The 26,377-nt window shown below is 41.5% G+C and overlaps 1 protein-coding gene across 2 annotated transcripts in view; it reads right to left on the bottom strand.

Moving 5' to 3' along the window:
• Positions 1 to 26,377, bottom strand: part of Lrp12 (LDL receptor related protein 12) — an 80,380-nt gene that overhangs the window by 15,274 nt on the left and 38,729 nt on the right. The window contains exon 2 of one of the 2 annotated variants that reach the window (XM_041637646.1): positions 20,841 to 20,897. The exons of the other annotated variant lie outside the window; for it this stretch is intronic. Coding sequence (XP_041493580.1) covers positions 20,841 to 20,897 — 57 coding nt within the window. The remainder of the gene's footprint in view (positions 1 to 20,840; positions 20,898 to 26,377) is intronic. 2 annotated transcript variants of the gene reach the window in all.

Genomic DNA, 26,377 nt, shown 5'->3' with positions numbered 1-26,377 from the left:
ATCCCCATGTTCCCAATTTACTCATGAGATCTTGTCTTTTTCTACTTCCCATGTAGATTAGACAGTAAATTTTTGTGTCTACTGAACAACTCACTGTCTGTAGAAAACCCACATCGATGTTTTAAAGTCTGTCCTACTGCAGAGCAAAGACTCAAACCTAAGAGGGAACTAGAATGCACTGGCCAAGAGTCAGATCAAGATCTCAGAACATGGAGATCCACAGCCCAGAATACAGGCACAAACACCAAGGGCTCTGCCTTCATGTCCAGTCACAATGACGGCTGTTGTTACTCACTGATTATTTATTAACTGGCTGCCATTGCTAGTTTCATTACTAGTAAACTCCTTGAGCTGGGCTCCTCCATTCCCAGCACTCGGGAGGTAGAGGCAAGAAGATCAGCATCTGAGGTAATCTCTGACTACACCAGAGAGTAAATTCCCTCCCTTACAAGAAAAAAAATTGATTTTAAGGAATGATGGTTCTGAAAAAGACTTGATTTCTTCGAGTGTAATTCTCTTATAAAGATTTATTGAAATAACACGCTGCTTTGTCTCTGCTTCATTTAGACAGCTGCCACGATCTCACGGGAAAAGGCTAAGGCCTTATTCTGGTCACTTTTACCATAGTAGATTATCACGCAGCATAAAACCGCCAACTTTTAAATAAACACTAGACTAACTCTAGGGAAAGACTAGAAAGATTATTATTTTTAGTTTTTTTAAAACTATGTTTTATGAAAAAAAATTCCAGTACATGAGAAACCAATAGGTGGTGCTCACATACCAAAAAATAAAACTTCTGCGTGAACACAGGACATGTAAATGTGCATAAACACACACGAACACACATGAACATATTTGAGCACACCTGAATACACATGAACACTGTACACACCTGTACAGGGCTGAGACATGCCACCATAGACAGGAGAAGTTATTTTAAGACTTACTACACTTATATTTCTATCTGTATTCTTAATGACATTGTTTTAAGGCATACCTCATTCCTCTTAGTAAGTACAGAACTAAATTATAATATCGAAGATTTTCCTTGAACTCATTTTAGATATTCTGACTTTGTTTTGCCCATCTACAGCATGCTAGAATCTGGCTTTCTGTGACAGAGGCTTTAAAAGAGCCTTCAGGTGATCTACAGACTCATTAAAATTGTATGCTAATGAGATTCCACGGAAATAAACATGTCATTGTATAAAGTCAGGGTTAAAATATCAATCTCAAATACTCACTATTCGTTATGGTGATCCCCGCCACTTTAGTCAGTTCACCCAAGTGCACTGTACTGTCTGGGTATGTAAATAAACTCTAGCACAACCATAACATAACCTCCCATAGCTGTGAAAGAATGCTTTAAACTGCAAAAACAAACTATTCAAATCCGTCTTTTTGGTTTCGGTTAAGAGTCTGTCTGTACCGCACTGGCAAACTGGAATGGCTCTCATCCGCATTACTGGCTTGGCTGCAGTATATACCACTCATGCTTTACTAAGTTTTAATTTCTCCATGTTAAACAAGGGGCTACTCCTTGATGACCCCCAGATCTCCACCAGCCCGCTTGCCCTCATCACGCTCATCTGGGGTGTATTTCCAGAAGCTACCCAGGATCATCAGAGCGTTTCTTTCTTTCCTTGCTTTGCAGTCATTTGATCTACTGAACTCAGACTCCCAGTTCTAACCTTGGCCATAGAAACGACACACACACACCACTCACTTGGTCCGCAGTTCCCAAGATCTCTCTAGAGACCCTGGCATTGCCTTTTTTGCTTCGTGTTAGGGTCTACTACCTTGACTGGCTGACACGTGTCTTCTGGTGTCCCCCGCCCTCAACTGCCCTGTAGGCTTTCCGGGATAGGTCCCCCTCCCCAGCCACTCTTATCAGGCAGTGCTCATGCAGAGCCCCCTTCTTTTCACTCTCGGTGCACCCCACACTCTTACAGGCTCAGCTACAATCCTCTAGCCAGGGACTCTGCACGGTCAAATGCTCACTGGGCATTCCAAGCTCAAATTCAACATGGTCAGAACTATGTGTTCTCAAGTCCTCTTTATTCTATGTTCGACATCTTCACTGGCTCCAGCACCATTTGGTTAAGAGAAAGGCAGGTGAGTAAAACGGAAACTCATTTCGAGACTGTCACAGGTCGCCTCAGACATTCAGAAACAAGATTTGGTCATGAGAACTGGAAGTTTCAGTTGGGAGCCGAGCTTGCTTTTACTACCTGTCAGCAAAGCTCAGCCTGACACTGTCTTTCAACCCCTATTTCTTTCATTACACTAGCATATTATAAACACCCCAACCCCTTTCATCCTAACACTTCAGCTCTGATGTTTAACCTCAACTGTAATTTGCAGTGGTTTACTGTGTTTAATGTGATCAAATTTAAGCTGCTATTTTCTTGCTTTTAAATGGGTATTTAAGCCATGAACAGCAAGCAAAGGGTACTGAAGGTGTAAACACAATTATTTTGATAAAGGAATGGTCAATGAGTAATATCACACGTGACAAATCAGACTGGCGAACAGTAAAGCCTGGCCTGCTCCAGGACTGGCATGGCTCAGCAGGAAGGAGGGCAGAGGTAGGCTAAGCTGTGCCCCTGAAGGAGTAAGAAAGTACGACATAAAGTGAGCGGTTGGATGGAGGCCAGGGTGAGGACAGGAAGGACATACCCCAAACCTCTATTTATAACTCTTTAAAGAGCCCAATCATTTTAAAAGACGTTTACATGCATTGGTGTTTTGCCTGGATTTATGTCTGTGTGAGGATGTCAGGTCCCCTGGAGTGGAGTTAGAGACAGTTAAAAGCTGCCATGCAGCTGCTAGGAATTGAACCCGAGTCTTCTGGAGGAGCAGCCAATGCTCTTAACCAATGAGCCAGCTTTCTAGCCCCATGTTTATAACTTTTTTGTTTTAAAACAAAATGCTTGTATTTTTAGCTCGTTTAAACCTCACCTTTCTAGATTTTGACAGAACTCCCAATTTATAGCATTTAATGTTGACCTTCGTTTCCTACATTCATTCAATCCATGCCTTCTCTATTGCTTATACAGAATTATTTTAGCTATGGTCTAGTTCATTCTTTAATAAGAGTGTAATGGATCGACATACAATAAGAGTATATGTAATTGGCAATGGGGGAAATTTTGTTAGGGTAATGTAAAATTGTATGAAAAATTTCCTAGCATGCAAATCATCCGAAGTAGGAATTTTTAGTTAAGGAAAACTATTTTCAAGAAAAGCCTCGAAACACTTTCCTTTATTACACGGAGTGGATCCTTTGCGGACCTAAGTAGCTGCCCGCTTTCTCCTGGATGCTCATCTCAGGAAGTAGCAAAGCCAGCACATGTGTAAACCAAGCACCTTCCAGAGAAGGATCTGTCTGAATCACGTTTGCTTGTTTTTGTTTTGATTGTACTGGTCTCTGTTTGAAACAAATGTCTTGCAGAGACAAGCATGAATCAGGCCTACACGGCTGCCCAGTACAGACCAATTCTAGGCACAAAAAGTCTTTGCTATTTGTCCACATTAGTATTCTGACTGGTATTTTATTTGTTCTCAATACCTGTACAGTAAAATACTTCTAAAAGATCAGTACGAACACCACTTCTTTCAAAAGTCCTGTTATTTTAGTGTGTGATTTGTAAGGTATGAGGTTTCCAAGAACACACAAAGAGACACACATGTACACACACACGTACACACATAACATATCAAAAATTACTATATTTAGTCTTTGTTCATTTTGCTTTTTTTTTTTTTTTTTGAGACAGGGTTTCTCTGTGTAGCTTTGGAGCCTGTCCTGGAACTCGTTCTATACAGCAGGCTGGCCCTGAACTCATCTTGTTTCTTAATCGATTTCTTAATTAGCAACATCAAGTGTTTGTTCTTTGAACATAAACAACAACTAAAAAAAACCCCAAATTTATTTAATTTACTTTGGTGGGCACCTTTAGACATAAACAAAACTCATGCATGAATGATGACACATCTACAGCTTTTATAAATTCTTCATTAACTGTAGGAGTGGAACCCTGCCCCCACACCAAATGGCTTCTAATTGTTCATTAAAAAGACAGCAAATTGCTGAGGTGGTGCTGTTTGCACCTGGAAGGTGAAGGCAGGAAGACTGAGACACTGAAGTCTACTTAGACTACATAGCAAGACCAAGCGCAGAAAACTAAACCGAACAAAGAAGAAACAGCAACAAGAGGGAAGTGATGTCAGTTTCCAGCTCGGGCAGCACCGTCTTTGCGGGCACACGGTGACCTGGTTTAGATCCCTCAGAGTCTATCATTTATTTACAGGGGATCTAGTGTCAGGACATCTGCAATGACTTACAGAAAACAGTGACGCATATCCAACCCTGGGGACGAAGTTCACCAAAGGGTTTAACTAAAAATTGTTTCTATTTATCATGTATTCTGCTCCTCAGGAGAGAATCTGCTAAAGAATGAATAGGTGGAGAGGTCCTTTGATGGATTTATTAATAAGATTTTGCAATTAGATTCCCAGTTTAAAATAGAGATATTGTTTGCATGAATTAAAAATTAAGCAAAACTAATACAAACCTAAGACTTCAAGTTTCTATTACTATTTCAATAATCTTACAGTACAAACACAGAACTGTGGTTGTAAAAGTAGGAGTAAAACTTACAGCCTATTTTTAAAAGCTATCATTTCAAAGTGGAAGGCTTCAGATGACTTTTATTAAGATGAGGATGGGAGAGAAGAGATCATGTCAAAACCATGTCAAATAAATCCATCAGTTTCAGAGTTCAACATTTTTAAAGCCTGGAGAAAAGAAGTTAGCAGTGAAATTTATGATTGGACCTAAACTACTTGTAAAAGAAAATGTACAGTTTCCTGTTCAAAAGATGAAAAACTAGGTTTCATTTCAGAACTGACAAGAGTTGACACTTTATGACAATAAGTAGCTGAGGTTAAGGACATATGAAGTGTATGTGGTTTGGGTTTATAAAACTGAAATACAAGTTAGTAAATGACACTCACTGACTACTAAACCTCACAAGACAAATATGAAGGGCACGAAAAAGAATTGGTATTTTCAAGGAAATAACAGATGAGGAAGGATGTATAATTATTAGCTGAATCTAAGAAACACAACAGTTATTGTAAGAAATATGTAATAAGGCGGCTGTGGTGGCTCACGCCTTTAATCCCAGCAGAGGATTAATCAGGAGGCAGAGGCAGTGAGTTCTAGGACAGCCTGGCCTACAAAGGGAGTTCCAGGATACCCAGGGCTGTTACACAGAGAAATCCTGTCTTGGGGGAAAAATATGATAAATACAGGGCTAAATGATGTCATATGTGTTTAAAGTAACTTACAGCAAACAGCATACTTCAAGAAAGATACATAAATGTGGTATATAGCACTTCAAAAGATCTCCACAGGACAATTTGAGCACACCTTCCCCCGTCTGTAGTCTTGGCTAGTGTTGATGAAATGAAGTCACACATTCATCTGGCTGGCTCAGCACGTGCTTTTCCTACATCTCCTTACACATTAAATAGAGAACGCCTTTGTTCTTATTGCACCTTCCCCTTTTCTCTACTTACATAGTTCAATAATACCATGTACTTAACTCCATGTGTGGGAAGAAAAAAGATAAGCCAACAAAGAAAACATGTAAGAAAACACTAATAAGAAGGGGTCAATTCCAATAAAAGAGATGTATTTTGAAAAAAAACAAAAACCAAGCAAATGAAAAACAAAGGCTATCACTGGGGCTGGGGAGACAGTTCACTTGGTAAAGTGCTTGCTTTGTAAGCAGAAGGCCCCGAGTTCCATCTCTAGTGCCCATGTGAAGACAGCAGGTGTGGTGGTGTGCAATCATTCAGTCTCAGCGCTGAGGAGTCACCATATAATGGGGGAGACAAATGCCCCAACTAGATATCTTAGGACACAAAGTAAATCCCCAGTGCCAAGAACCGGCTATATCTTAGTGGGTGGCTTGCTGAAGGAATCCCATAGACTCCCCCAAACATCACAGGCTATTGCCATGGAGTGTCACTGGGTATATAAATTACATACCAGAGCAGGCCCCAGGAGTAGCCAGTCATCGCAAAATGAACCCCACATTTGTGTGTTTATCCTTCTTTCATCTGTTTTGATTTTTTTGGTATGTGTGTGTTCCATTTTTTTTTTTTTGAGAGAGAGACAGAGAAAGAACAAGAAGTTGGTGGGTAGGAAAATGGGGAGATCCTAGGAGTTGGGGCAGAAAAATATGTTAAAAATATTGTATGAAAAAAATTAAACTAAAATTTTCTTAAAAAGTTATAGTGGTAAATTATTTGTGTTTTAATAAATAAAGTTTGCCTGAAGATGAGAGGACAAAGCAGCCATACCAGCTAGACATACAGACCATGGAGTGGTGGCACACTTTTTATTCCAGACTTGGGAGACAGAGTAGATGGATCTCTGTGAGTTCAAGGTCATCCTGGGCTACACAAGATTGAGTCACCTAAAAGAGAAACAGAGCTCACACAAAGGTGATCCAGCACTTGGGATCACACACCTTTAATCCCAGCACTAGGGAGGTGGAGACAGGAGCAACAGGGCTGAGTGGAGAGAGAAATATAAAGGGAAAGGGACAGGAGCTCAGTGGAGTCTGGAGTCTGAGGATTCCTGGAGACAGGATCTCACCCCTTTGGTCACAAGATTTGGTGGAGGTAAAAGGTCTAGAGGCTAGCTGCTTTGTTTTTCTGATCTCCATGTTGAACCCCAATATCTGTCTCTGGGTTTTATTATTTGAGCTACAAAAAGTTACAATTCACAGAGCTGAGGATAAGACTTCTGCTCCAAGTCAAAAGTTTACAGCTCATAAGGCCCATGAAAGTCATCAGCATGAACAGTAAGTAGAGTTCAGCTGAGCTCTCATGGCTACAATAATGTTAAAGCCCAGGGAATAAGTGTGGTTACAGTTTCTGAAGAGTGAGCCCTATATGCATAAAAACCGATCTAGGAATAGCATCGCGCTTGCACCAAGTGTCTCTGCACTCTCCCAGCCTGTGGCACAGCTGGGAAATTGGGGTTCTTTAGGTGTACCAACGTAAAATGAATGCAGGCAGATTGTAAAAAATATATACCGCTTTAATGTAGAAATAGGCTTACAGTACCACGGTTCCCGCGGAGAAACAGGAAGCAGAAGAGGAGGGTGGGTGCACACCCGGCAGATTTATAGGTAAACATTACCCCGAGGCGAGCACGCCCCCTAAGGCTGGGCTTAATCCTACATCTCCCCCTTTTGTCTAAATAAGACAGAACTAAACCAAATACAACTATATACAATAATAACAAATAATAAATATAACAAACAATATTGAGAACAAAAGTTTTGCTAGACATTCTATCTCAAGGAGTCTAAATAATGTAGAGAGTAACTACAATTATATAATCTTCAACTCCATCAAAGATCTGAGAAGGGAATAAATATTACTTAACAAACGAGAGATATCCAAAATGTGCAACAATTGACAGAGACAACTGACTACCTGGGCAATCACCCAAAGTCTTGTTTGCAATGTTGAGTCAACCAACTTTGGTTAAGGCCTAACATAATTGACATACCATTATTAAAGGCAAGGAACTTTCTTAGAACTATCCTACCCTGTCTTGGCAGGATAAGACAATCCTGTTTTATCCACTTAGGGATATTCTGTATCTTTGTCAGAAGTTGAGGTATGGGCTTTTCTTAACCCAAAGGCCAGTTCTGCCAAGAAGACAAGCTCCCAGTGGAGTGTCTTTGGTGTTCAACGTTCTCTCGGGAGTAGAGTGGCATTGCCAGGAGTAATTGTGTCTCGTTGGCACAGAATTCTAGGTTAGATTAAAGGCCATTTTTTACAGCTCTTCAAAGAGGCTGAAGATTATACTATCTATACTAAATATAATCTCTATGTATCTAAAAGACCTGATTAACCTAAAAATAAATATGACAAACATATAATTCTCAATACCTATCTAACTTGAAGACTAAAAGAATAAACAACTGTGCAATAATGAAGACAATGATCTTCAACTGTAAAAATGTCATTACATATCAAATGTAAACAATGTTATTATATAATAGTATCAGAGGTAGAAATGTACATTGTAATATGGTAGATGTATCAATACAATATAGACAAAGTTATAAGCATACTCATACAAAAATAGAGGTAGGAACACTCACATTTAATATTTAATATATCAATATATAGGAAACAGTACCAATACGATTTTCTAAAAACAGTAATTCACAAATACCAATCATCCCATCAAACCAGTCTACATTTAGGAAGCGAGGAGACACTCTGACAGCATACCATCCCTCCCTGTCTGCTTCCTGGCAGTCACGGGCGAGTAGATTCCTCTGTGAAATGCTGTCTTGCCATACAGGCTCAACTCAACAGGTCCCAGTGACTATCAAAGGAAATTATGAGCCAAAATAATCTTTTCTACTTGTAAGATGACTGCCACAGGTATTCTGTCACAGTGAGAGAATGCTGACTAAGACAACATTCAAGAATCTACATTTGATGATAAAGAGAATGTACACATGGATATGCATGGGTAAGGTGCAGATGGCATGGGATAAAACAGCCATAAAAGGATTAAGTGGACTCTTGCCAACCCTAAAGTGGCTCCCTTAACTAAGAATTGTGGTTCCGTGCTCCCCTGTCCAACCTTCCTTTATCCCAATCCTCCTGTTTTCCCAAGGCCCGACCTCCTTCCCTTCTAACTTTTCTCTCCCCATCTCCCCTTACCCCCATCCCACCCCACCCCCAAGATCCCAATTTTCTCCCCGGCAATTTTGTCTACTTCCCTTAGCCAAGAGGATAACTATATGTTTTTCCTTGGGTTCCCCTTCTTACTTAGCTTCTTTAGATTCACCTATTGTAGACTCTGTGACCCTTATTTATGGCTAGAAACCAATTATTAGTGAGTACATTCCATGTTCATCTTTTTGGGTCTGGGATACCTCACTCAGGATAGTGTTTTCTATTTCCATCCATTTGCATGCAAAATTTGAGAAGTCATTGTTTTTTACCGCAGCGTAGTACTCTAATGTGTAGATATTCCATACTTTCTTCATCCATTCTTCTGATTGTTTTTAAATACTTGATGTGATAAATATATTGCACTTAATTCTTAGGCATTGGATTTTAATGATGTTTCTTATTTCTACATTTCACAGCTATATTTAAAGTAATATTTCCCAAGATAACTATTATTCACATATTTCAAAATATTTTAAACAACTATGCTTTCAATTTCATTCATATTAATCTAGTAAACACATTAGTACCCATAAAAATACAACTTATGTACACATAATAAAAGTTAAACTAGAGATGTGGTTGTTGAATGCTGAAAAGAAGGATCAGTGGTTAACAGCTTTGACCTGGATTTGAGTCTGAGCATAAGCAGGTGCCTGGCAATGGTCAGTACTTCCATTTCCAGAGTATCCTGCATCCTTTCTTCTACTGACACCAGATACAGATGTGGTGCATATGTAGAGCAAACACCCAGACACAAAATAAATGAAGATGAACAAAAATAAAAATAAAAAGTGGATTTAAAAAAAAAAAGGATTAAGTGGAAGCTGAGAAAGTGTTCTGGGTTCTTAAAACAATAACAAAAGAATAAAATGTTCTTTTGAAGAGAAACAGAGAAGGAGAGAGCAGATGAGGCTGGGAGAATAAAGAAGGGTGCAGCATTCTCAAAGATGGTAACAGAGGACGAGACTCCATCTGAAAAGCAAACATGCTAAACCAATGAGCCCCTGAGAGCACAGCAAATGATCAGCTGTGCTGAATTTGCTGGAGTGAAAGCACTGGAGAGACCCTCTGTGAGGTGCCACGTCAGGAGGAGGAAGGCCCTCTGTGAGGTGCCACGTTAGGAGGAGGACGGCCCTCTGTGAGAAGGGGAGCCTGCACTGGAACTGGAAGCACAAAAGCTCCTGGATAGATGGGTTTCCAAGTCCAGTTCCTCTACCTTGTCACTTTGTCACACATACCTAGTATCTTCACTTGAGCCTCTGCTGTCTAGACTCCTGAAGTGAGTGTCTGATCACGTGGTACCCCAGCAGAGCTCTGTCCTCATGGAAATGTCAACACTGAGGATGAGCAGTCCGAAAGGAAGGAAGGAGACTGAGTATGTGAAGTACTCCCTAAAGAGTGCTCCAAAAGTTATCCGTAATCCTTCATAAGGAGTCAGGAGTCGGCAGGGGCTGGAGAGATGCTTCCTGTTCTGTATTGGTTCTCTGCGCCCATGCAGTTGGCTTGTGGCTGCCTTGACTTTTGCTCCAGAGGACTGGACGCCTCTGAACAGGGGAACCTGCACTCACACACAAATGCGCCTAATTTAAAATACACCATAATCTTTTAAAAGGGAAACCAGAACCGCTGAGAGTCTTCCAGTGGTAGAGCGGTTGCAGGTGGTTTAGAAGGCCTTGGTGTTCAATGCCCCTCCCCCTCGGAAAACCAAACACTTCCTTCAGTGGAAATGATTACTAGGATTCTGGCAACGTTATTTAATACTCTAAAGTGGGAAGTCTTACACTGTAATCTAAAGGTAAAATGAGTACAAGTGGGAAAACACAGTACTCCGTCTCCCACCAGGCTCTCGTCCTCACACCAATGACTAGAAATCCTGCACCCAGTATTTCTAACACACAGGATGGTCTCCTGCATTGGTGCAGCCATGTAAGGACGGATACATCAACACACTCATTCCTGCCACTCTCGGTGGCATTCCTCAAGAACCATGCTATTCTGCCTGGACATCAGCTCTAATCAAAGCAGGTGATTTCATGGTGTCATGAAGATCATTAGTGGTCCTGACAAAGAATAAGAAAACGTTATGTGTTAGGAAAATCAGACGCCCAGTAGTCACAAGAGGCACAACACACTGAAGAGCTCTGGACATAGGGCAAAATATGGAATGAGGAGAGCAATGAAGCTGACTATAATTATACTGTAAGAAATTAACCCTTCTCTAGGAGGCTTCTGAGTACTAGGAGTAATTCCGAAACTGCTGGCGAAGCGTAAGATAAGATGAACGGGGAAGACTGGCCTTTATTCCGCTTTTAAAGCCATAAGGGCATTTTTTCCCTGTGAGGGCATAAGAACTATTGTTATGGTACCTACATTTTTCTAATTTATACACTGGAGATTTAAATGCTGAGCAAGTGATTATTCCTTGTCCCCGAATGGGGAAAGCTATTCATTTCTGGAGCTTACGGCGACTTTCGCGGGAAGCCTAGAAGAGAGCGGCAGGAAGCAGTACTTGGCAAACAATGGCCTCAGAGTTCATGATTTTTCGAACAGCTATGACACACTATCCATTCATATCTAAGCCACTATGTCCTTTCTGAAGAGTAATAAACAAAAATGAATATAATAGTGCGGAAGGAGCGCAATTAAAAACTATCCCTCCTTTGCTCTGGACACCACATTCTATCTGTAAGACTGAAGACCACAAGTCCCCTTATCCTGGGCCATTTCAGCAAGCTGGTAGTGAACGTCCACTTCCACTTCACCACCTGCGGCTGGGTCTCGTAAGAGTCCCAGAGTTAATCATTTTACCAACAACAACAGATTCTTTTGGCTCACGCTTCTGGAATTATGGTCAAATGATGGCCTCACTACTCTAGGCCTTAGGTAAGAGAAGGGGCGGGGTCCTACGATCACCACTGAGGGCGGGCTGCAGCTGTGGACCACAAGGCCTCCCACTGTCTTCCTCCACCTCCCCTATGCTCCACCACCTCCTTGGGCACTGTCTAGCGACCTAAGCCTTCAATGCATGTTCCCCACTGTGAGGAGCCCCACAAGAGGCCCAACCTTCTGAAATGTCCAAACTAAAGTACCCATTGAGCGGCTGACTGTGTACAGCACTACACAGGAGATTTAGCACAATTAAAGTTAACTAATGAGCATCACACTTGGAAAAGTTATTCTCAAAGTAGAAGAGAAATCCTCCATATGTGAACGTGTTTGTTTTACGCCCACTCAGTGCCCTGGCCCTGTTGCTGGATGCACGCTGCACACCTCACGTCCATCCTCTACGCATCACACCCTCTCAACGGCACTCCAGGGACTCACCTCACTGTTCTAACACTGACTTTATTCACTGTTCAATATGACAATGTAACATGAAAACACACATAATCTTATTAAAGCAGATATTTAATTGATGGTTGGGAATATATAAAACACGATTACATTACATATTAAAATACATTATTGCATAGTAAAATAGTAACAAGATGAAGTTACATAGCATGGACTATAAAAGATGGGGCATCTCCACTCCCTAAAGCTCACGGGGAGCTCCACCATGGCCTCTGGAGCGCTTCATCCAGAGGCTCCGGGAAGGTGGGCAACTCAGAGCATTCTGTAGTAGTGGGCGCTGCCTTCCTCAAAAACGGGTCCTGCATCCCCACCCCCTTCCTTGTCCGAAGGAGTTTCCTGGGTCCCATTAAGTTCTACTTCATATTCTCTAATCTTAAAATCTTAGTGGATTCATTATCAAAAAGAACACAGTAACTTCTCATGTCTTTATTTGAAACAGATAAAAGGCACTGGTCAAATGAAACCGTGAAATTCTTCTTGGTTGCTTCAGCAAAAGATCAAGGTACTTGATTGAAAAACTGTAAAACATTAAAACCCCTCAGGAAAGGTACAAAGACCAAGGTTCACTCGCGTAACTTTCTGTATTAAAATGAACCACACAGCACTATCAGATAATTGCCAGTTAAGTTTTATTTTAGATTCCTTTAGAATTAATATTTCATCAGACTAAATGTTCTTCAGTGAAACTGTAAAATTCTACATTATGGTATTTAAAATGAAAGCAGTGGCTAAAAACATGTCACATGACCATAATGCTGCATCCATCATAAATCATTAGCTCATGTGTGAATCACCTGCTATTCAGACAGTATTAAGTCCACACCCCAGCCCCTCTTTTTTAAGGCTACAACTGAAGCATCAGTGTAAGAGGCTTTGGGATCAGCAGCGTGCCGGACCTCTAACCCTCAGAACAGGCAGCTAGAAAATGCAAATACACCATACAGGAGGGTGATTTTGAAAGACTCAGTTCTGGCAATTAAAAAAATAATGCTTAAAAACTATTTGAAGTTCACACTTATTTAATAATATTTGAATGACAGAAATAAATAAAAAGGAAAGGAACATGACTGGTCCCAGGTTTGGTGGAGGAAAGGATATGTGGGAGAAGCGTGGGCAGAGGCAGCGGCATCTGGGGGAGTCCAGAGTGGACATGACCCTGGGCCGCGTGAGGAGGGGGCATGGGTAGAGAGAGGGGAGAGAGGGGGACAAGGTGCAGCAGCCAGGAGGCCCAAAAAATGGCAAAAGAGGCAGGTAACCAATAGCTGGATGATCTAGAGAGGATAGCTGGTGGAAGGGCAGCACAGCCCCCGGGCTGAAGAAGTTTCGGGCAGGGAAAGGGGTATGCCAGCCAGGAGGGCCCTGTGACAGGTACAGGCTAAGGGATGCTGGGAGAAGCTAGTGGCCAGCGTCTGCTTTGATATGTTAAATAGTTGCCCAAGTCATTTGTCACAGGTTTTAAACCTAACAGTATCAGCAAGGATTAAAGAATTTTGGAAGCAATATTCTTTTATTAGCTATCATATGCTCGTTCTGCTTGATAAAAGATTTCATATCAAATGCAGAATAGATTCCAGATAAACTAACCTCATTTAGAACATTTGACTACTGATATTAAAAGGTAGGAACACAGAACTGTCTCACTGTTGAATCGAATATGACATGTCAGTCCTAACATTAAAATTAAATGAAAAAACAAAACAAAAACCCTTTCAGCTGTAAAAGGATTAAGCTCCAAAATCTGTTCTAATTAACAATCGGAATTTAAAAAAGAGCATAGTTTTTGTCTAATTATAAAAAGAAGTCAACCTTACTCCTTTTGTTTACAACAGTACATCTCTAGGCTAGGAATCAAAAGGAGAAACAATTAATTTCTTCTTTAAAAAACAGAGTAGGGGAAGTAAAAGGTTAGGACTTGATAAAAATAGCACAGGGAAAAATATTAAGCAAGAAATGATGATCACACCTAATGTAAATGCTTACATATGCTGCACACAGCTGCGGCAGCTGCTGCAACCCCTTTTGATGCAGCAATTCTACCAGAATTTCAGACTGTGAGTACAGTCTTAGAAATAAAAGCATAAGGCTCATATCAAAATGTATTACCTAATAATAGATACATCTTTTGCAGCATGATCTACGCTGGGGAAATCACTGGACAAAGCCAGTGATGTGCTCCAGACATTAACTGCAAGCCCTGCATGGTGGGAACTTTGTGCATTCATAATGGACATAAGCACAAAGAAAAATAACAATTAGTCTATAAACTTTAAACTAAGATCAGCTATAATTCAAGTGAAAATGTGTTTTTAAGGTAAGCACAGAAAAGGCACAGATGATATAAATCAAAGGCCCACATGTACTGGGACATGTGACATCATGACAAAACCATCTTACATCTCAAGAGACTGAACTGTTGCTGGACCACATAGGCAGAGTTATCAACACATCCTGAGCTCACTCAAGACCGCTGGTCTGCTGTGTGCTCAGCCTGGCTCTTTAAGTTGCTTTTAAGAGAATAATGCAGCAATCCACCTGTCATGCCCCACCTCGTTCAGCAAGGATGACGCGACCACCGGAGCTCTTCTCACTGCAGTTTATTCCAGGACTTTATTCACTTTCTCTCTCTCCTCCCCTCTCTCCGGGCAAACCTCTCCCAGCCCTTAAGTAGGCATGGGCTGCCAATCCCGGATTGCCAGGTGGGCATTGCTCATAGGTCCACGCATATGCAAGCAGCTGATAATCATTGCGTGATAATAGCATAAGTCAGACTTTAGCCATAGGAGTTGATTATACATTTCCATCAGGTGTGGCTTCACGCAGCTTGCTACATCCACCTCTCTTGCCTTGGAGTTCCCGTGTAAGTAGCTTTGACAGCGAATGCATAGATAGCTGCAGTCTTAGATCATGTGCTCTCCCAGGCCCCAGCCCAGAGCAATGCCTACATGCCATTTACGGAAAGTATAGATAGAGATGCTGAAGGGATCATCTCGGAGAGTATCCACCACGAATGCTGGATACTGGTGAATAAACAATGATTTTGCCATCTGGATCAGTTGAAGAAAGTGACTTAATCCCTTGTAATGCTAGCATAGATTTCTGTAAAGTGTTTCCTGCTTCTCCATGTGATTCCTGGGGTCCTTCCTTTGCTTTCTGTGCTGTTCAATAAATACAGAGGAGGCCCTTTGTGAGGGATAGACAGAGTGACAGAGACAGACACAGGGACAGACACATGAACAGACACAGGGACAGACACATGAACAGACACAGGGATAAACACAGGGACAGACACAGGAACAGACATAGGGATAGAATCAGGGACAGACACAGGAACAGACACAGGAACAGACACAGGGACAGACACAGGGATAGAATCAGGGACAGACACAGGAACAGACACAGGGATAGAATCAGGGACAGACACAGGGACAGACACAGGAACAGACACAGGGATAGACACAGGGACAGACACAGGAACAGACACAGGAACAGACACAGGGACAGAGGGACATGGTTCACAAGCTTTCAGGCAGGCGCAGACTGACTCACAGGCAACAGAGAACACAGAGAAGATAAGGTAGAATTCACATCTGGACTTGTTCTTGGTTCAATGACCCCAGAGGGAAATGCTTTCGTTTCTCTTCTCAGTGCAATACACTAGAGGCTAAGGAGAACAGGTGATTTTCTTTCTCTTTTAAAGAATTGAATTAATTTATTTATATTTTATATGTAAGTACTCTGCATGTGTACGTGCAGGCCAGAAGAGGGCACCAGATCCGACTAGAGATGGTTGGGAGCCACCGCATGCTTGTGGGAGTTGAACTCAGAACCTCTGAAAGAGCAGTCAGTGTTCTTAACCCGAGTCATACATTCAACCCATACGTGATTTTCTTTATTTAAAAAAAAAATAGTCAAAATATAGCATCTTTATTTCATAGAAGGGGCCATGTTTTAGGTCAGGTTGATTATAACAAGTCCTCTGAACACAGTAAACAAGTGTATTTGATTTTTAAAGATGTTATTTTATTTAAACTAAATTTTACTCTAACTTATAATATTGACCTGAATCAAACAACTAATATTTGATTATTCTTTTCTTACTTTTGATTGCTTCTAAATTAGGGTGTTTTTCAAAACTCCTATTTATTCATTAATTGCACTTTCATTAAACTTTAAAAAAATGAAAAAGCAAAAAGATAAATAGTTCTAAATTAAAAGGAAAATATTAAAATATGATATTTAATACTTTTTATCATATTCAGTCACCAGACTTTATAATTTAATATCTTTTATATCAACTTGTAGCCATAAAATGAGCAAAGGACAAATTTATATCTCTTGCAAGTTTTCAGAGGAAGAAAATGACGGAAAGGAATAATCTGTTAGAAACAAATGCTGCAAGCGTGGGGACCAAGACGGTCCCACCAGCCACACATAGACACCTCTCTCTCCGGAGTAGACTGATGCCCTCTCCACCAGAGCCATCTCAGGGCCTTCGGTAAATCTGGCTAATATGCTAATGACTCACACGGGGTCTCTCACAGTAGGACACACTACAGGTGCCCTTCGCACAGGCTCACTTCTCCCATCAGGTAGGTCCTGGAGACCCATTCCCTACTCTGAGGGTCCCTGTTAACTGTAACCTGACAAAACCTATCACCTGGAGCTAGGCGGCTGGACATACCTGTAGGGCATGATCTAGCTTAACTCAAGTGAGAAGAGTCACCTGAACTGTGGGAGGGGCCATTCTCTGGGCAGGGGACCTAGAGTGTAAAAGGAGTGGAGGCTGGCTGAGTACCCTTTCACCCTTGGCCAGGCTGCCTCAAGCTCCCGCTGGCTGCTGCCTTGGGTTCCTGTAATCCCCTTTTGTCAGTGGAGAAGTAATTAAAGCATTTACTCCCACTATTACGGGGCACAAGGTCCACATCAGTGCTTTATTGTAGAATAAAACAAAGTCACCGCATACAATGCACCCTGATTTGCCTGAGATGGTCCTGACTTTTCCTGTGGGAAATTTTTTTTTTAATCATTTTCAAAGCGTACTAACTGGATAAAGTAGAACCTAACTTAAAACCTTCAGTCGATTTTCAGTGTGGACAGCTGGAACAGGGGCTGCAGAACTAAACAGAGTAGAAAAACTTAAGGTGAAGGCCGAGGGCAGAGTGGGCAGCACCACAGATTCCGGAGCTTTGATTCTTCAAGGGAAAACATGCTCGCCTTAGAGTCTGCTCAGGCGAGACATCTCAGCCTGGGACCAGCACTGCAGGGATGCCAGGATTTCCGAAACCTTTACAGCATGTGTTTTGCTAATCTCCAAATATAAATCCAAAAATGCTCTGAAATCTGAAAGGTTTTGTTGTTGCCATTATAGATTTGGAGCATTCTGGATTTCAGATTTTTGAGATTTCTAATTAATAGACCACATGATGGACATTCCAGTCCCTAAACATTCCAAACCGGAAACACTTCACACAAGGTATAACAGTGTACAAACAGTTTCCCTCACTGGGCAAAGCCTTTGAAAAAAACACCCATTTATCCTCTTTAATGTATACTAGGGATGGGTCTTACATGCTGTTCTTCATATAAAAATAATTTTTATGAGACTAACCTTCAGAAAAAGTATTCCATATTATAGTAAGGTTTTGCTGTCTTCTGAAATGGAGTATTTTATTGATGTATAAATCCACATAATTAAAATATACATTGTTATGGGGTGAATTGTATTGTCCTCAAAATTCATTTTTTAAGGTCCCAATGCTAGTACTTCAGAGAGCCATTGTAATTACATGGAGACTCTTTGGTGAGGTAATTAAGTTAAAATGAGGTCACATGGGTGGGATATTATGATGTAACTTCAGAAGACATTAGGAAAGATTCCAGGGCAGGATGTAGGAAGATGGCATCTAAAAGCCACAGAGAGAATTCAGAAGAAACTATTCTTGCCACATCTTGATTGTGGGCTTTTAGCCTGCAGGCTCAGGAGAACACACATTACATTGTTTAGTCTGGGTGCTGTGCTATGGCAGCCCTGGCAAACAATAAGTCCGTCTACACGTGTCTGCAATTCCTAAGTGGGGAAAGGCTTACAGAGAGAACACAGCTGACTGCTTTTAAAGCATGACTTTCTGCTGATGTTTCTCCAACAGGAATTTACTAAGAGCAAAGGTAATGCTAAGCAAGAGCCCAGCAGCCCTGATCTCAAGCAAACAGACAAAAGTAAGAAGTATAATTCAGTCCTGATGTAGTGATAATAAACTTACAATTTGATATTAAATATGTCCAAATTTCTGTGGCTTTTCACATTCCATATTAATCCTTACAACTCAGCAAACAGTTGTAAGTGACTGACATTCTATAGAATCATATACGGTAATGAAAATGTACTCTGAGGCCAAAGCTGACCAGATTGCAGTGTCACAGAGCACAGAAAGCTCACACGTGAATTCAGATTCCAACTGTGGCTAACCTTGAGAAGCTATCATCTGTTGGATTTTTGTAACAGTTGTCTGAAAAAGATTGTTAAAATACTCCTTTACGTTTTTAGTTACTTATCAATTAGATTATTTTCAAGTATCAAATAAAACCTTATATTTGAAAAGACTGAATGCAGAAACAGATGTTGAGAACCTAGCTGCTTTAAATCCATCAATAAAGGCTTTACAATATTATAAAACAACAATACTGTTGACTCTTTTGTCCTGAAAAGTCTACTTTAATAAAACTCTGCTATAGTCACAAGGTTGCAATAAACTCATTCTTGTTATTGTAAATCAAACTTGTAAGTTTTAAGGCAACTTCTCAGTTTTAATTTCTAATACAGTAAACACTGGTAGTGATCAAACACACCAACTCTTACTGGGCACGGTGCTGTGAACCAGTGATTCCATACTAGCCTCGCAAGGCAGGGGGAGAAGAATGTAGGACAACCTGGGCTACACAGTAAGACCCTGTCTCAAAGGGGGACTGGAGAGTTAGGACAACCTGGGCTACACAGTAACACCCCGTCTCAAAAACAACAAAAAGGGGAGGTGTGGCACAGACCAGTTGTTATTCTTTTGGTCCCTGCTCTGGCCACGACCTCTCCTTTTAACCCCTGACCTCGCCCGCCATTGCTTCTCTCCCTGTGTTCTCCCCCGTGTACACACGGGGCTCTGCCTCTCTCCTCCTCTCTCTCCCTTCTTCTCTTTCTCCTCTCTCTCTCCTTCTCTCTCTCTCTCTCTCTCTCTCTCTCTCTTTCCCTTTCTTTCTTTCTCTCCTTGTTAATAAATTCTTATATGGCTATTTCCTGTGTTTATATGTCTGTTACTGCCCCACCGCCACCACCAGCTCAGTGCGGGCCCTCCCGTGCCGCTTTTTCTCATGGCGGGCTCCGCCAGCCCGCCCCAGGGATTTTTTTTAAGAATAAAACCAGTAATCTCATAATCTCAGCTTTGAAAGGTGGAGGCAGGAGGATTAGTCAGCTAGCCACAGCTACTTGGAAGAAAGTGTGGGCGACAGAGCCCCTGTCTTTAGTGCCCATCTGCCCATCCGACAACAGCAGTAACAACAGAGTTATAGGTGAGGCTGAGGGGTAGGAAGGACACTTGCCTGCCATGCTCAAGGCCCTGCTTGGTTTTCACCTGCAGCCCACTGTGGAAGGGACCTGACTCCCACAGGTGTTCTCTGACCTCTTCACGGGTGCCAAACTCATACAGTAATAGATAAGATAAAATTTAAAAACCTTGTTTTTGAGGTATAAAATCGATACACAATTAAATGCCTGTGAAAAAGTGAAAAAAATGTGGAAGAATGACGAAGACGACTTTGATTTCTGGAGACCAGGTGTGTTTGAGTGTTTAGTGAGGACAAAGACCAGAGCGCATGGTAAGAACACTAATGTCCTGAATACAAAGTCAGAGATATAAAACCAACAACAAACTTCCAATTCTGCTTTATGGAAGAAAAAAAAACACAAGAACTGTAAAATTTATAATAGAAACTCAGTGGACTGATAGTGTGGTGTGACTTTTAACTACCCAAATCTTATCAATAATAGAGGGAAATGAAGAGTTATTAGTAATTATTAATAGTAAGCTATTTCCATATATGAAGAGATAGTTTTTGATATGTGGTAACTACAGTTAATGGGGCAAATGCAGTAAGATGCTGGAAGTCATCCACAATTGACAGCTGTGCCGCCATGGCCTGTGGTCACGGAGCTGCAGCTCAGGTGGGTGAAGACTCTGCTCCTCTCACTGACTTCTGCTTCCACAGAGCCAAGGATGCTAACAACTGGGCACACAAGTAAGCAGGTTCTTGTGGAGTATCTCTCTATCTCACCAAAAACATCTAACCAGACACTTCATTGCTAAGGCTGTAAATTCTAAGGATAACATTCAAAATTAATTTCATTTTACACAAGTTTGCATGGAGAGAAAATACCTAATTCTACTTGAGCTGACTTTTCTCTTGGTTTAACTTTCACATGAAAATAATTACATATTCTGTTTGGGAAAGTATAACCAAGCCTCAGGCATGCAATATCACTTTATCTTATGAGAATTTCTCCATGTTCCAGTTCCTTCCTTCCTTATTACATGCTGTGAAAGCAGCAATAATTTTTATAGCCAAATATCACTTCATAAGATACCAGGTGGCTTTCAATATTTACCATATAAGTCATGCATGAAATTTAAACATTACAAAAGATGACTTACCAGTTGACACTCCTGAAATATGCACATTTTCAGAAAGTTCTGCAAGAGCCCCATTTCCTAAAATCAAACATAATAAATAAACTAATTTCCAAGGTAAAACTCATAGAAAAAATTCACATTCTTAAGAGAAAACTATGCAGAATGACTTTCAATTATCAGAAACTCAATATTTATAACAATGTACAAGAAAGAGTAAGACACAACATTTTGGAAATAACAATACAGTGCAATGTAGAGATCTCTCAACCCCAGAGAGCCGAGTGCACCAGCGGGAGCCATCAGCTACAGATCAGCAGGAACTGAGCTGACTGAAGAGGTGATGGGAGTTAAGACACACTGTTCAGAGCCTGTCCCGTGATGCCCTGGTGCTCTAGTTTATCAAAGGTCTTCTGTTGTCTTGTATATCTTTAACCTTTTTCTCATGGTTTTAATAGTTTTATTTCTCACTCTGGAAGCCACTGATTTCTACACTTCCTTCCACAGAAGCGGAAGGAACTTGCCAAGTGCCACTGCCACCTACTAAGGTGTCCGCTCCCAGGGATTAGAGCACATGGAGTCCCTTCAAGTATTCATGTTGTAGGAGACATTTTCACTTTATTATAAATCATTTTCCATCAATATCATCCTCCCCAACACTGTTGTTTGTCTGGAGACAAATCCTGGATCCTGTGCTTGCACGGAAAACACTCTACCACTAAGCCATGCCCAGTTCTTTCTTGAAGCCAGTTGAATAAAACGTAGGATGTGGAAGCAGAATTATTTCAGATTGAACATGGAGAAAACAAAACTGCAAGACTGTAACTGATAACCTTCCTTTTCTGAGTGCTACACTTTCAGGATTAGGGATCATCGCCCAACATCCTACCTCATATACTACACTCCAGGATTAGGGATCATTGCCCAACATCTCACCTCATATACTACACTCCAGGATTAGGGATCATTGCCCAACATCCATCTCTACCTCATTAAGAGGTGTAAGAAGAGAGTCTGTGTATTTGGCAACCCTGGCAACCATTTTTTTTTAACATATCCTAGATCAGAAGAGCAGATGCTCAAAACATTGACAGATGAATACATAAGAGATGTCATGATTCCTAAGATGAAGCCATGTCATGACACATAACATTGAACAGTTGCTCATTTTTTCCCAACTGGGCAGAGCACAGAACTACTACTGCAGAGTGAAACAACCCCAGCAGAGCCAGCTCAGTCCCCACAGCTGTGTTCTCAAGTGAGAGAGACTGCTTCGGCCCCTCGGTTAGAAACAACGCAACAGAATGAGAGAAAGCAGGGGCGTGAGACATTAAATACACGAGCAAACCTGGCTACGCTTATTTTAATCACTGTGTTTCATACCACATGAGCACCATTTGTTTTTGCCCAGCAAGGCAAATCATACACGTGGAAAGCTAGAACCATTAGAAAGATCCTGTCCACTTCTTTACCACACACAACTTACTCATTTTAAAGGGAGAAGAAACAAAACAAGAAACACATTTGCTAAGCAACCACAGTTTGTTAAAGGGCAGCATCCACTGCCCAGACCTTCGCACTCCAAGCAGAGGAACCCAAGTGAAAGCTGTGTAATTGGAGCAGCACCGTGGTGTGGGCTTGGGCACATGTACAAATTACAGCCGTGCTTCTGATATCTTCGAAGGAGGATAGAAAACTGTGGATTTTAATGCTAGACCTAAGTTACATGAATTCTTTTTCCAGAGCAGTAAACACGAACAGGCTGAAGGAAGAAAAGTGGCACACTGTGGATTTCAGATGAGGTGGCCAAACGTCTAACACCAGCTCCAGCACCTGGTGTGCAGGCTAGTGTGCTACCTACATACATGTGCACGTCTACACAGACTCTGACAGGTCTACAGTGTGTAAACCTGTAAACTCCAGGAACAGGGGCTAGACAGGCATGCTCTGCACATTTAAACAAGGACTGAATTTGCCATATATAGGCACAGATTTCTTTAAAAATGTTATTCATGCTATGTAAAATACCGAAAGACAAGTGAGCAAATGTCATTGCCTTTCGTTCTAGGTGAACAATACGTGGCATTGCTCAATGCTGAAAACGTCAGATTTCAGAGGAGCATCGTGCTATCAGAAACCGCTAACACCCTCAAATAAAAAAACTGGCCCTGTTTCTTTCCTATATACTCATTCCTGTGTGGAAACAGTCCTTCCCAGAAGTCAAAAAAAATGATAATCTCTGTTCACATTGAACATTTTGTTGTTATTACCTCAGATGTTTCTGACTCACGTCAGCTGAACCGGATAACTTAATTTAGGTGTCCTGCTATCAAAAATATTTTAACAAATGCATCACTTAAACTTCCATGTTATCAGTGACAACCCAAAGGAAACAGTTCTGGGTCCTCCCACATCAGGAAATGAACACCACAGATGCGCGTGTGTGCATGTGCGTGCGCGCGCACACACACACACATACGCACACACACACATACGCACACACACACACGCATACACACGCGCACACACATGCATACAAACACGCACACACACACACACACGCACACACACATACACATACGCACACACACATACATACACACACACATACACGCACACACACGCAAACATGCTACCTTCTTTACTGTGGCAGCAGGACTCACAGTCTCTACAGAGTCTCACGGAATGCTAGCCTTACTGATAGCAAATATTGGAAAAAGGAAGCACTGTAATAAATATCACTTCTCTAACCACACGTCAGCAGCCGGCTAGTTAAAATGCCAGCCAATGGAGCGGGTGACACCTAAAAGGTTTTCAATGTAAACTTCACTGGTACCTAAGTCTTCTGACGTATTTTGTTTCTAGTATCACTAATTCAATACTACAAAGGGCTAATGGTCTTCATTTCACTAAATAATAAGAAGGGTTAATGGTTCCCATCTCACAAACTAGACAGGATTAATGGTCCTAACTAAACACTTTGTACGCTTCTGGAGTTGTGACAATCAGGAGGGAAGTCGTGTGACGCTCAGGTATGTGTGGTGATGGCATAAATTCCAGTACTGACTGCTGGGATCCGACCCCAGCTCTGTGGCATTTAGACACTGACATTAATTGGATGACTTCTTGAAAGCCTGGCTTGTTCACTTGTATAAAGTGGTGGTATTATAAATAATGCTTATATTTATGGTCTCTCCATCTGGTGGTTTCTTTCTGTTCTCTCTTCATTTAGTAGCTAAAGCTCTTGAATAAAAACCACACCGAAGGGTTGGCAGCTATGTGCCAGCTAACTCCTAAATGCCTTGCAAGCATCCGTTAAGTGAGCCCTTAAAACTGAACAGTCATTTTACGTATGAAGAAACCACAGCTTCTTACATTTTAGTAGCTTTCTCTTCAGAGCAGTAACTGCGTAGAACCCTGGACGCAGTCATTAGTCACTAAAACATCTATATTACTTACTTTAGAGACGAACTCAGACTCTATATCAACTCCCACGGTGTATTTCTCACTTAAAAACAAAGGATCCAGACATGCACGTACTTCCTCTTTATGAAAGAAACATTGCTTAGCTCTTGGAGTTAAAACCCATTGGAGACAGCTACCCCAGTCCAGATGGACAAGAAGCCTTAATGACTGAAAGCTCATAATAGTGCATTCTTGGCGTCCTACGATTTCTTTCCACCATGTAGAGAGCAGTTAGTTATAAGACTTAACCACACACACACACACACAGAGCAGTTAGTTATGAGACTTAACCACACACACACATACAGAGAGCAGTTAGTTATAAGACTTAACCACACACACACACACAGAGCAGTTAGTTATAAGACTTAACCACACACACATACAGAGAGCAGTTAGTTATGAGACTTAACCACACACACATACAGAGAGCACTTAGTTATAAGACTTTACCACACACACACACACACACAGAGCAGTTAGTTATAAGACTTAACCACACACACACACAGAGCAGTTAGTTATAAGACTTAACCACACACACATACAGAGAGCAGTTAGTTATGAGACTTAACACACACACACACACACACACACACACACACACACACACAGAGCAGTTAGTTATGAGACTTAACCACACACACACACACACACACACACACACACACACACACAGAGCAGTTAGTTATAAGACTTAACCACACACACATACAGAGAGCAGTTAGTTATGAGACTTAACCACACACACACACACACACACACACACACACACACACACAGAGCAGTTAGTTATGAGACTTAACCACACACACACATACACACACACACACACACACACACACACACACACACTTGCAAAAACAAAACAAGCAAACCAGTATAGTTTGTCTTTTACTATATTTAAAGAAAAAGTTTAAAATCCTAGTTGGGCTCGTCAAGCTCTCCAGACTGGTTCTACCTGCAAAATCTCATGTGATTTGCATCCTCATTCTGCCTTTCAATTGCAGTAATGAGTTTGCTCTAGAACCGTATGAAAGGTCCTGCTGTACTTTACACCTGATGGAGGTGACTTTGATTCCCTGCACCGGGTTAGGCCAATCTGCAGTGGGCTTCTATGACGTTAATACACTGCTGAACATGCAGCCATTTGTGCTTACTGCGGAGCATTTACACACCTCCACGAGGTCCTACTCTTGGGAGGGGAGGACTTGGGAGGAGAGTCGTGGGCAGCAATGGTATAAAGCAGGGTTCTGCTATTTTTCCATGCACAGAACTGGCATAAATAGGGATATGCAGTCTTTCTCTAGCTGCTCAAATAAAGAACACATGACATAGGAATAAGAGTTAGGCCAAGTACTGGCCCCAAAGGGGCTGACAGTCTCTTGAGAAAATTACTCAACAATACATGAAATAAAAGCAAGGAATGCAAGTGTCCTACTCATAGAGGGAAATGTTAGGGACTTTCTGCCAAAAGTAAGACTTGGGGATGGTGTGCACACTCTAGTTCCCATATCAGGCAATTCAACTGGTAATTCACAGACACTGAGAACTGCAAAAGAAATGCCAACCTGTATCTGTAGATTATGTAACTGCACATCTATTTGGAAAATTCTAGACTGTAAAAAGAAAAATAGCTATGGGGAAAACCAGTGAAGGGTTGGGACTTGAAATGAGCATGCATACACACACACACACACACACACACACACACACACACACAGAGAGAGAGAGAGAGAGAGAGAGAGAGAGAGAGAGAGAGAGAGAGAGAGAGAAAATAAGCGAAAATAAGAAACCTCACACATAAGCCTCCCCCTACAGGTCATGACAAGAACTGGAATAATCCACCAAGGCCCCACTGAAAAAAGCTGGGGTAACGGTGACTAAAACTCAGGTCTAGATGGTAGTCGATGATGTAAGACTGCGACTGCTGGGACCAAAGGGACAACAAGGTGGGTTCTGTTACTGCACAGGCTTTCTGCCCGGAGAGCTCCTGGACCAGGAACATCCTGGCAGGGCGGGGAAATCTTGTTAGGCCGAGGGAACAAACTGGGATTGAGAGGTAGCAGTAATATTAAGTACATGATAGGCCGAAA

This window comes from Microtus oregoni, unplaced genomic scaffold, assembly GCF_018167655.1.
Source record: "Microtus oregoni isolate MIOR12 unplaced genomic scaffold, Mior012 000053F_ref0000044, whole genome shotgun sequence".
Classification (NCBI taxonomy): Eukaryota; Metazoa; Chordata; class Mammalia; order Rodentia; family Cricetidae; genus Microtus; species Microtus oregoni.
Note: the sequence above shows the minus strand (reverse complement) of the source record. Positions and strands in the feature narration are given on the sequence as shown.